The 12,834-nt window shown below is 39.6% G+C and overlaps 1 protein-coding gene across 1 annotated transcript in view; it reads right to left on the bottom strand.

Annotated features, from left to right (window-relative positions):
* Positions 1 to 12,834, bottom strand: part of GRB10 (growth factor receptor bound protein 10) — a 109,280-nt gene that overhangs the window by 47,480 nt on the left and 48,966 nt on the right. The window contains 2 exon segments of the mRNA XM_031062780.1: positions 5,722 to 5,863; positions 8,630 to 8,846. Coding sequence (XP_030918640.1) covers positions 5,722 to 5,863; positions 8,630 to 8,846 — 359 coding nt within the window.

Consider the following 12,834-nt stretch of genomic DNA (forward strand, 5'->3'; position numbering starts at 1 on the left):
TTTCCCTACTTTTTTTTTTTTCCAAACACAATTGCAACTACCTTTAAAAAAAGCATCTGAGTTAAACATGTTGCAGAGCAATTTATGCATGATTTATTTACTTAGTGTAAGAGACTTGCTTCAAAGAAAGATTTGAGAGAAACAACATGATGTGTCATGGCAGATACTCCTGAAAACCCATGTTTTAAAGCTGGGCCAAAGGGAATGCCTAGACTTAGACCTAAGGAAATGACCAGATTATATCCAGCTATAGATTTGGCCTGTTTAGAGAAAGTAATGCCCAGCTGACTCACTTAGATGTCAGCATTTATTTTCAGAATGCCTTGTTGCAAAAGATTGTTCCACTGAAGGATCAAGCACAGAATTTGCTGTGACACACACAAAATCCAACTTAGTACACAATGCCTGCATTATACAGAAGTTCGTATTTTTATACAGCTTCTCTTTAGAAAAGCAACATCCACATCTTCAAAAGAGCCAAAATAAAAGTTTTATGGGAAGAAAAATAAAAAATGTGCATCATAACATGTAATTAGAACAATAAAAACTAAGAAGTCGATTTACACAAGCTCCCTTGAAGAGTAACTAAATCTGGAAAAAAGAATGACATTAATTCATACCCATTTGTGAATTTAATTTGCTAGAAAAGAGTAAATAATTTGGATACATCAAACTGCTTTTTGGAAGTTTGCCTGGGCTGTATAGAGGGGGGATGTGAGAAATTTGCCCTATTTTTACAGTTGAAAGCTTCATTGACTCACACAAGATACTTAAGCCTAATATCCTGTGGCATTGCAGTGACCTACATGTAATTATTGCATGCTTTTTCCAAAATATTTGTACACAACCAGAAATTATAACCTAAGTTACCAACTAGCTCTTCATTTATACCAGCAACACAAAGATGGACTTCAACTGGCAGTAAGGTAGCTGTCTGATGTTTTTAGCAATCTTTTGGACAAATGTTTGGTCTTGGTTTGGTGCAATTTTCTGGTTTCAATTTTTCTTAGACAAACATATTTATCCTGTTAAGCAAACGATGGTTTAAAAATTTTCAGCTGTCCCTCCTCCTGGCCTGCAATCACTTCCCCCACTTCAGACATGGGGTGATCTTGTGTTTGTAGGTGTGCATGAGTCTTACATACAAAGATGTGGGAGGAAAAGGGAGAGAAAAATATAAGTGGTCTTGCAATGCCCCTGGTGTCACCCAGAGCATGTCCTTCCTGCTCTTGCCTTTTCTTGCCCCTCCCATGCATGGAAAGCGGGAGTGCTCTCAGAGGTCTGCTGGAGTTTTGGGCTCTGTGGTGATGGGCAGATGGGTGATACTTAGAGGACAAAATCAGGCACAGATGAAGAGGGGAGTGCTTGGGCATGCACTGATCAGGGAGCTCCGCTCCTGTCAGCCTCCTGTCCAAGCTCACAGACAACACTGCTCTCAACTCAGGGACTTATGAGCTCTTTGTCAGCTACCACTTGAAGGATCATGGCTTCCCCAAGCACAAGACACCTGCACTGTCTCACTCACGACACCAGAAACTGAAGTAGCTGAGAAGTACCAACTGAACAGGTTGGTACTTCTCATCCAGGTGCTCACCAGCTTCTTGGCTACATCACTAAAACTTCAGCTGTGCCATTTTTTACAAACCCATGTACTGTTCACTATCAACAACCCAACTTTTAACATTTTTCACTGTAAAACTAAGCTCAAAGTGGGCTTTTTCCACCTGCAGACCTGAAATAAAGGATCAAACTGCTGAACTCCAAAGAGGCATGCATCTCTTTAATGCAAATAATTTCTGAATGTCTATCACCAGGTTTTTTAGGTCATGCAACCCTATTAGCACACGTTGCCACTGTGGATGTTGTTCAGTGCAGGATAGCCTTTGAAATGTAACCTGAAAGTTCACTGCTATTTCTCTTCTAAATCTTTTACTACTAAATTATGTGCCAGTTTTTCAACCTTTGTGTGCTCAGAAAAAAATTATCCACAAGATTAAGTTCTTTTTCTAAAGCAAAGAAGATTATCCAGAATTAAAAAAAGCACCCTCTAAAAACCAAATCTGAAATGATTTCAATAAGCCTAACACTCCAGTTTTACCTCCCAGATTGCTTCTCCCATTAAATGACTAACCCATTTGCCTACAGGTGTGTTTAGTTTTGTGTTGCTACTGAAGACCTGTTATTTCCCACTGCTGTCTGTCTTCTGGGGGCAGCTGCAGTACACTGCTGCAGCCATCAGCTTTAAAAGCAGTATTCAGTGCCTGACTGGCAGCAGAGTTAGAGGTGGCATATTGCTTCCTGCTGTGGTGAAATCAGTACCATTACCCACAGATCTCATAAAAATATTTTCAAAAAAATGAAATTATTGTACTTTTTTGAGTACAATAAAGAAAATGCTTTGTCACCATGAGAAGACAGAAAAAGAACCTAGCACAAAAAAGTAAGAAAGGTTTATTACAGTTATTTTTCACTGCTTTACTGTTTTTATCTTCCTTTGCTGAGCCAAGAGTAGGAAACAAATGCAGAGCAATGCATAAAGCAACGCTCTGAACTGCTCGTTAAAAAAAAGCAGTGGCAACTACATGAAAAAAATAAGGAAGAGACTCAGAATCAACAAGAAACTTGTATGTCAGGCTCCAGCTACAGAATAAAATTTTGCATATGAGAAAAGACAATATCCATTTTTTCAGTCAAAAATGTAATTCAAGCTTTATGACCTGAAAGCTTCTTTACTCACTCTTTCATTCACACATGCATCCTTTTACTATAGGGAACAATATACTGTGAAGAAGTATAACTTTAGTAAAACTTGAATAGAGCTGGCATTTCTTTGTGCCTAAGGCTTGGTAATATGACATGAGACTCTTCTATGTTTAACAAGACTGGATCTTTAAATTCCTCTTGCATAACCACTACCAGATTTTATCATTGCAGAGTTGTATTTTACAATTATTAAGTAACAGGGAGGTGTTCCAGGAGGAACAATATTAACATTTCCTTTCTTATGAAGTCATCAGATCCTCCAGCTTCCCAGCAATCTCTCTACTGTTTCACATGGTCAGCAAACAAAATACTCACTTCTTTCTGAAATCCCCAAAGGCTACATTAACCTGAGATCCCCTCAAGTGCCACAAATACCAGCTGACCAAAGGCAACACTTCCTCCACACCACATGTGTGCCACGTGTGATGCCCTGTGTGATCAGAGCTGCAGCACTGCTGACTGGAACTGCTATTGGCTTATTTATTTACCTGTAAATGCTCAAGAAGCACCAAAGGGATTCACTAGCACCTCATATATCCATGTAAACAGAATGGCTCATTCCCATCTCCAATTTCAATCTGTGTTCATAATTTGCAAGCAGAGAACCTGAATTAAGCATCTTGATGTTTTACCTTGGTTAGCATTTAACATTGTATTTATATTTTCCTTAAAGCACAACTTATTTTCCCTAACTGCCAGGTACTAAAACTTGCTATTGCACTCCTTTAACTAAACTCATCACTCATTTTATTAATCAGTAGTTTGTATCGAATTGACGGACACTTATCTCAGCCAGACCACATCCTAAAATAATTTACTCAAATTCCCAAAGTCTACATTTTTTAATGTGTTGAAGTTGGAAAGATGTATAACATTTCTTAAGTTACTAATTTTTTTTTTACTCATGATGTTTAGCAGACTCCCGTGAAGGGAACTAAAACTGAGTTAAACAAATTACGAGGAGGCTGAACAGAGAGATTATTTTGTTATCCAATGATATTCCATGTTTAAAATTGAAGTAGTTTTCTTTCTTCATGAAGAAACTACACCTACTGTCTTTTACCATTCATACTTTAAAAATAGAAGGGGTTTTTTTCAGTTTTGTTTCTCTAACCCTTCATTAAAGAGAGCAAAATACTTTGACAGAGAGTAAAAGAACACTTCGCTATTCTTCCCTCATCCGGAGCCAGTGTTTCTCAACTGCCTCCAATGAGTTGACAGGCTGAAATGATCAGTGTATTTACATCTACAAAAGAAACCACTATTGCCCAACATGCTTTACCTCCTCAGCTTGTACCCTAAAAGGTTTTACCACTATAATGGATTGTCTTTAATTAAAAAATTCAGCAGCAAGCATATCTATACAATATAAATTATTTCATTTTAGGCTTTGAAAACATTGGTGAAAAATTTTGATTTTAAAGTAAGGTAGAATAATTTTTTAAAAAATTATAAGGTAAAACTTGTGAAAAGAAAAGATCTTTTATTCTGCCTTTATAGCCATCTTCTTACATACATTAAATGGCTGGTTATTTTTATATTTATCTGCTGTTAAACCACTAGTTTCTAAATTCGATCAAAAACTGACTCACAGATCATTTAGGGTTCCTTAAGGTTTTACAGAGCCAAGTTAAGGGTGGCTTGGGTAATTTTAGTAAAACATAGAGCTAAAAGGCAAAGAAACCCTGAACTTGGAGGATATTTGGAGAGGTAAACACAGGTTCATCAGAAACTAAAGTTTATTTCAGAAAGACAGCTCTGCTGCTGTCCTGCTGGCAAGTGCCAGGAGGCAGAATTGCCCCTGGTTTTATCTCCCCAGAGTCACATCAACACTGCCTTCGCAGAACAGCTTAGCCAGTACCTGGGTCTCTGACAGGGCCTTGTGTTAAATTCCCAATGGGATGGCTCAATTTTTTTCCCAGGGCATGATTTGGTTACCTGTCTATCTTGTATGGGTAAGAAACACATTAAAACTAGTGGAGGTGCACTCAGGTATCTCTCAGGAAAGGAGGCAGCTGTTTATGGCACTGTAACACAACACAGAACACGCACGGGCACACATTTGGGTCCTCTGCTTGTAGCTGTACCCAAGCCCTTTATGTCTCAGAGAATATCTAGGAGCTAATTACAAACTAATTGAGCAGTGGCACAGAACTTCTCCACATTTTTGGGTACTCAAGAACAGAATTGTTGTAAGCCAGTAGTCAGAGTAACCCATTTTTTAATTCCCATGCAGGTCAACACAGTTCACAAAATAAAGGTTTAGTCTTCAAGTGTGCTTGAGGAATGATACAAAACAAGATGATTGTTTCTTATACAGTGGAGTAGGACAGAGAAGAAAAACTTCTGTGTCGCTGAGGTTACTGCTCTGGACCACATGAGAGCTCAGTCTGGGCTATCTTAACTGCCAAGAACCCAGAAAGTTACTCCACCAGCTTTCCATGGGACAACCTTCCCCTTAAATCCCATTACAATGAGCTCTGCCTAGTTATAAGCTCTAAGAACACCTTCGCTTTTTGAGCAGCTTCATGAAAAACAGCAAATAAAGCACCACCATGTCTTTAAAGAATTCAGCTTTTCAGTGTTTTTGTGACACCTAGAATATGCCGTATAGAAGGCACAGATCCTCATCCAACTCTAAGATAATTCACTTGACTTTAGAATTAGTACATCTTTAGACTGAATAACAAAATCTGAAGGATATTAAGCATTACTGCTCCATTCACAACATGCATTTATCTGAAAGAGGCTTACTTTTTACACATCTTTCTTACAAACCTTTTAAAAAATGTCTGAAGCCTATTTGAAGATACTCTCTCAGCCAGTGCTGCCCTACTCACAGACAAAGTGCACAAGTGTCTTTACTTATCTGGAAGCTTTCTTTCTGCCTTCAAAATGAAGCAGTCCACTGTTGGTTTGCACAGGAATGGATGACCCAAAGCTTCATCCCATACTCACATGCTTACTAGCAGGTTGACTCTGAGGTAAAGATCCAGGGGCTAGCACTGGAGAGCTTGCAGGGCTACAAAGTTCTGGGAAGGGGTTTGGGATGGCCGGCAAAGACGATGTTCGGAATTGCTGTTCCTCTTCTTGAAGACGCCTGTAAACACAGAAGCACTACGCATTAGGAGGAGCAAAGTGGCACCACTAGACCTGGCTCTCCTGCCCCAGGGTTTGTGATAATGACACTAAAGACAAGGAATCAAACCCACTCTTTTTCTAGGTAACTACTACACACTTACAGCAACTCCTAGTGCAAAGTAGGTAATTGCATGTAAAAAATGACCAGTCGGGCATCCATGCTTGTTTTGCTGCTCATAATTTGATTACTTGGGTGAGTAACTGAGGTAACTGTACAAATAAAATAAACAGAAATATCTATCTGTATTCACTGTTGTAAGCACTAGATTACAAGCTTAAGCTGTGTGTGGCAGAAAGTCAGTAAAGCTCTTCCAAACCAATGTGAAAGAGGAGAAAACAATGGCAGTCACTCAGAGCCAAATTCCAAGTGGATTTGAAAACAAACATGTACCCTACTGTAGAGTTCTCTAAGCTGAGACTTAAACCAATATTGTCACCTCATTATAATACCAGATTCTATCTCCAAGCAACTCAGCATTTCCTGAGAAATGAAAAGGCAAAGACGTGGCTTTAGCAATAAGCAATTAGCTGGAATTGTACCCTCCCACCTTATGCCCGTCCTACAGTTACTGTTCAGACAAGTTTGCATCCACCAAAGTATGCCTCATGAGTCTACATGTAACAGAGTTTCAGGTTCCAGTTTATTGTACACCTGCAGTGCCCACACCAACAAAAGAAAAACTAAAACCTAAAAGAAAAAACTAAAAGAACCTAAAAACTAAAAGAAAAACTAAACCAGAAAAGCTGTAAGACCTATTCATGACTACACAGATGGCTTTTGGTTTCCTTGCTGCCAGAGTATCATCACTGAAGATGCACTAGCTGACTGCAGCACGCTGCCCTTCAATGCCTAAGCAGAAGGCACCATCTAGTGGCAATCATGAAAGTTTCCAAATCAACTAACTACTGGATTTGAAAGGCAAATCATTAAAAACTCAGCTTGCTCTCATTTTTCTGCATACCTTCAGTAAGCAAAGCCTTCTCCACAGAGCTGCCTGGGAGACAACTGCTGAGTTTGCCCGTGGCAGCATCTCCCACTCTGGGTACTCTCATTGTCTTTGCCTGTACCTGGGGGATGGCAAAATTTAACTACTGTGAAATCTGCTCCACAGGTAACTTTGGCCTGCAATTTAGTTGCCTTGGTCTTCCATGAATGAGTCTTACAGATCTGGAGGGTTACAATAAATAGCAGGTTCCAACCGTAACTATGAACTATGCCAACAACTACTTGACCTGATTCATATATTTTTTTTGGTGCTCCCCATGTGTGCAGTTCTCCACAGCACAGGGTAAAAGGACAGTGTAAGATTCCTTCAGACCAGAAGACATGTCATATCTGTGCAGCAGGGTGCTGTACTGCAAGTTTTTGATTGACGTCCACTGTAAGAAGTGGAACCACAGACCCAACACAATTAGAAAGGTGTGGTTTCCTGAAACTGGGAGTTCTCTCTGCTGTGCTCTGCTGTGCTGCCAGTGGATCATTTACTTCATAACTGATACACACATAAACCTGTGCTCCTAGGAGACCACAGTCAAATCATTCTGTTCTGGTGGCAAACAAGATGGGTCCAGATAACCCTGAACAGAAGCTTCACCATTACCTTCTTTGATGATGATAAACACAGGATGTTCTGGTGTGCATGGAAGTACAGATTTCAAAAAGGCAGAGTGTTCTATAATAAGAGTTGCTAAGATTTTAAATGCCAAAAATAATTTAAGTGATTTGACTGAGATATTTACAAAATATTAACAGCTATAGGACTCCAGAGAGTACATTCTCCAGTACAGCTCCATTCGAGGTAACTATGAAGTACCTGTAGAACTGATGGCATCATTATCTGACTTAGCTGCACTGCATATCCACTCAAACAGAAAAGCTGCCTGTCTTACATATACCATTCCTATAAGCAATACATCAGTGTTAAAAGTTAGAAGCCACCCCTTCTACACTTGGAATTTTTCTTTTATTACATTATTACTTTTCACTTCCTTCAAAGAACAAACTGCTAACTAGCAGGAAAGAAATTGATTTACCTACCCATGCTGACAGGAGCTTCCTTCCTCCTGCTGCCTAAAAAGATTTTAAGAACCTGTACATCACCTATATACTCTCCCACCACCATCAAGAGTTTACCACTTGAAGCCTGAATTCCAGTCCTCAGCTTTACAACAGGGGGACAACTTTAACACTTTTTTTTGGTAATGACTTACACAGCGCACTGAAGTGAGTTATTTGAAAGTGCTCTGGGAAGAACAGATACATAACTAAGACATTCCTCTTTTTCGTTTGTTTGTTTGTTGGTCTTAAACCATTCAGGAAACCTCCCCAAAGAGAGAAGCACTTGCTGTGTATCAAAAGTAGTTAAGCATACCTTCGTCCGTCTACATGATCTCTTACATTTAATAAAACCTATAGGCTGTCGGTGGACACTAGACTTGAGAGCACTGGCTTTAACAGCTTGGAAAAAAATCCAAATATGGATATAGCTTCTGCCAACTGGTACCAATGACACACTTCTACAAATCAGCTACTGCAGAAACATCAAACCTTGACTAAACGAAGGGTGATAATATGTGGGAATATTACGTCCTTCACCTACTTAGTACACTTTTCTATGCAGAAGTCCAGTCTAACACCAAAGTAGATCTCCTCTTTTAAAATATAGCTCTTTTGAAGCTAGTTCATGACAACTTATGGAAAAGGAGGCAAGTTCCCTGTCCCTACCTGACTGCCATGATGCGCACTGGCTGGGAGCGCTGCACCTTCTGCCTGGGGGACGTGGGCTGCAGGGTGCTGGGCCCTGAGGATGGCAGCTGGCTGCGGCTCAGCTGGCCATTCTGCAGGAGCGGAGCGGTTTCCGACTGCATGCTGCACGTAGAGTATAAACTTTCAAAGGAGGAATTCATGTCATTTACCAAAGCTTCCAGGTCCACATCGTCATCTGAAAGACAAAATAAAGGCAGTGTAACACATCTGGAAGTCCCAGGCAAAGGAAATGTGGCAAGAGCAAAGACTTAAGTTTCAGTAAAATTGTAACATAATTTTTTAACTACATTTTTACTGTGCAAATTATTATTGCAGAAATAATGTATTTCTCTTAGAGTAGAAAACCACAACAAGTAAGAGCCAGCAATGGAGATTTGTTTTGTCTTCCATGGAGAAAAGCTATGGATACAGAATAAATATTACAGTATTTACTCTCTCTTTCTCTGTGTGTGTGTATATATATATATATATGTGTGTGTGTGTGTGTGTGTGTTCAAAAAAGAATTTAGTGGGATTTTTGACAATGCTAATGTGAAGCACCACTTCAATTACTGATAAACTGCCATATATTTCCAAAGCGTATCACTTACAGATACCTCAGTTTGGCTTGGCAAAGTATCAAGTTTAGATTGTCCAACACTGTAATAAATACTTTGAAGGACTGAATAATTTAGAAGGAAAAAAAAATTAAGACAGTGCTGCAGTCCTGGAAGACATCATTATGGAAGTGATTATTACATCTTGTTAAAAATCCTACCGTATTTTTGTGACATGGTATTTTGAAGGGCAGTCCAGAGACTGTTATATAAAAAGATCTACCTGTATCCTGCTCTTGCAGTGTGATAGATAGACTTCTACCTTAAAGTAAAGTAAATCAACCAAGGATGTGGTGTGGCTGGCTGGAGGAACATCAGTCCCTAAAAAGGGCACCAACCTTTCTATATATGCCACCTTACCTCACTGTAAATAAGTAACTTGTGCTGAATCATTCCTCCTTAATGATCATAATTACTCTGCAAGACAAGAGAACTCTGCAAGCCCTTTGCACTAACCACTCTCTGAACTCCTCTTGCAGAGCACTGTAATTACTCCCTAGCCACAAGTTACATCACTCCCTATCAGGAGATCAGCAGGCTGATGAACACACACATCGATATCTGCTTCTGGTTACAGCACAGCCACTGCCTGAACAGCTACTCCTGACCCAACAGAGCTTTGTGCAGCCAAAAATGTGCCCTTATTTTCCAGCTGTATCAACTGGCCTGGCAAAACATACCATTGCTGCCTGCAAACTTTCTGTCTCACAAAACTCTTCATGACAGGGATGGAAAGTAGAGACAAGCGATGGAGCTGGCAAACACACACTGCTTTGCAGCTAAGACACACTGTGTTTTCTAATATCCATTCTTTTACCATGTTTTCTAGGTAAATGAACCACCAGAAGCAGCTTGCAACCAGCTGCACTATTTTCTTTTAGATACCATAAATGATTTTGTACAAGTATCACATTTCTTGAGTATATAATCTAAAACAGCATCACTCAATTTCTGTCCACCAGCAACATGCCCTGATAACCATAATGAGATCTGAACATGGCATTTACATGGCAATTGTATTGGGATGCTGATGCCCTCCATTCTCAGTGCTGGGTGAACAAAAGACCTGCTCAGAATTAAACAGGTTTCTGGTCATGCCCCTACACCTGGGCTCTATTTAGTGACCTGAAACACCATGTTTCTCACTGCAAGTCAGTAGGCTCTTTACTATAAAGTAACAGCCACTTAGCCCTCACTTAGAATGTACTCAAGAGGATTTCAAGGTTTACACATGTCAAAAAACCCCCAAAAAATATCTGAAAGGAAAAAAAACCACCACATCACCCCACAAACAGGTTTCTTCCTTTCAATTCTTTATGGTAATTTCCCTCAATTTTTGTATTTAACAGCTACTGCACTACTACTAAGACTCACCTTCACTAGGTTACACCATCTCCTCTGTATGTCAGCTAGCTGATGCATTTTCAACAATCTAAGCTTTGCTTTTCTTGGACAAAGTCTACAATAATTTTCCTGCTATTTTTAGTGATCTTGAGACAGAGCTGCAATTTAAATTTCATTCCATCCTCCAGATTCTTATCCTATTTGGAGAGGACATGTCAAAAACACTTCTTGAGCAATCACAAGGGAACCACAGAAGTAGGAGTATAAAGAGGGAGAGGCCGAATTACAAGGCTTTTAAATTTTATCATTCATCTAAAGTACTGAGCTGTAGGGTGTCAGATGGCCGTCAAGTAAAAGCTTAGGGGTTGGATGCAGGAGACATAAAAGACAGACCCTGACCACAGAGTCAGGGAGTAAATGACAGCAACTAACAGCAATTGTTTAGCATGGTGAAAAGCAGAAAGGGAGGAAAGTCAAGGCATATATTCAGTGGAAGTCCATATGGCTTGGTCCCTGAGGGTGCTAATTTATTAACAATTTAGACAAAGCTATTAGCGTGCAAGATCATTAGGTTTTCAGGTGATTGTAACATGGGAGGAATGATTAAGAGTCATCTCAAGCTCTCCCTGAATAAGCAAACAGTTGCAAAGGTGTCCTCTGTAGCCTAATATGCATAAAATGAGGTACTTCATGCAAAACACTAAGCAAAACAAGTACATAGTTTAAAGCATTGAATTACCATTAGCAGGCATTTAAGTATATCAATTACACACCTAAATTCAATTTCTAACAGGACAGACACTGACAAGGTGCATATAGAGTTCTCCTAATAATATGCTGCACTGAAGTCCAGAATCTGGTTTCACTTCTCTGTCAGCTCCTTTTCTCTGTGGGAGCAGCACTGTTAATAATAGCCCTCAGTCTTGCTATAAAACTTTTGCAGGAGCAAAAGATCCTTAAGATCCTTAAGCTTTTTGAAGACAAAGCCTGCAATCTTGAATTTCATACAGTTTCATCTCTATACAATGGCATTTACTACTAAATACCATTATGTTTTGGAGAGATTTCAGCATGATGCAATAGGAAACCTCACTGCTGTAGCCTACACCTCGGAAGTGCCAGCAGATGTCTCAGCCTGCCAAGTAATCCAGTGTGTTACTGTGACGGCGCTCCACAGAGTTTAACTTAACAAAAATCAAATAAGCCCTCCACAGGATTTCTAACTGTTCCAACCATATGCAGGCATATTGTTCAGAAGGCTATTTCATATACAGTGCAATCCTTCAAAGTATCTCTCTCCACCAACCAGTGAGATCCTGCCTCCACCAAGACAACCCTATGCAGAAAAAAAAATCATTGACAAAACTGACTTTGAGAAGACTTGCTAGTTGACAGCAAAATTTGCAAATTATTGGACTTTGATCCAGGACAGCACCATGCTGGTCCTCTAAGTATGCACACACAGATTTTGTGACTGGCCTGGAAGAATCTAGCAGGCAGAGTTACAGGTTGCTGAGGAGCTTCCAGCTCCCCAAACATCTTGCAAACACACACTTCCAGGGATACAAAATAATATTTTCCTTAATCTGTATTGAATTCTGCCATAAAATCAAGGAGTAGGAAAGTGGATATTCAAGGTCTATTCTTCCATTTCAACTGAGCAGCACAGAGGCTACTTATCACCTCTGTGCACACACATGCAAACAGCTCTTAGCTTTTGACTGTCATTTTTAAATGAGAACACTTGCAAAACCTAGGTCTGACATACTTCTGGTGGTGGACAGGGTACTGGCAGTTTTGTAGACTCTTCTGTGAACAATGTTCTTTCCCAAACTAGAACCAAAGTGCACACACTGGCAGCTGTCTGAACTTCTCTTTGTTTCTTTGCCCACAATTTGTTAAACTTTGGCTTTGTTCAGAAACCAGCTCCACTGGACATTGCAAGCAATATTTTTGGTAAAGTAAATCATTATTTCAATTACAAGAAAAGATTTAAAGGTTCCATTCAAGGAAAGAGGAAAACTTTGTTACAAAAACTCTACTAAGCTAGTTAAGCTAGCTAGGTAGGTAAACTGTCATGCTCATTTAAAAAAAAAAGGCACCTTGAATACATTTTTAATGTTTTCGAGCATAACATAGGAGGGATGATAACCCCTAAATTAGGCCTGAGCAAACTTTAATCTGTACTTAACCATGTCCCACTTGCCTTTCTGCTTCTAGCCC

Source organism: Geospiza fortis, unplaced genomic scaffold, assembly GCF_000277835.1.
Source record: "Geospiza fortis unplaced genomic scaffold, GeoFor_1.0 scaffold362, whole genome shotgun sequence".
Classification (NCBI taxonomy): Eukaryota; Metazoa; Chordata; class Aves; order Passeriformes; family Thraupidae; genus Geospiza; species Geospiza fortis.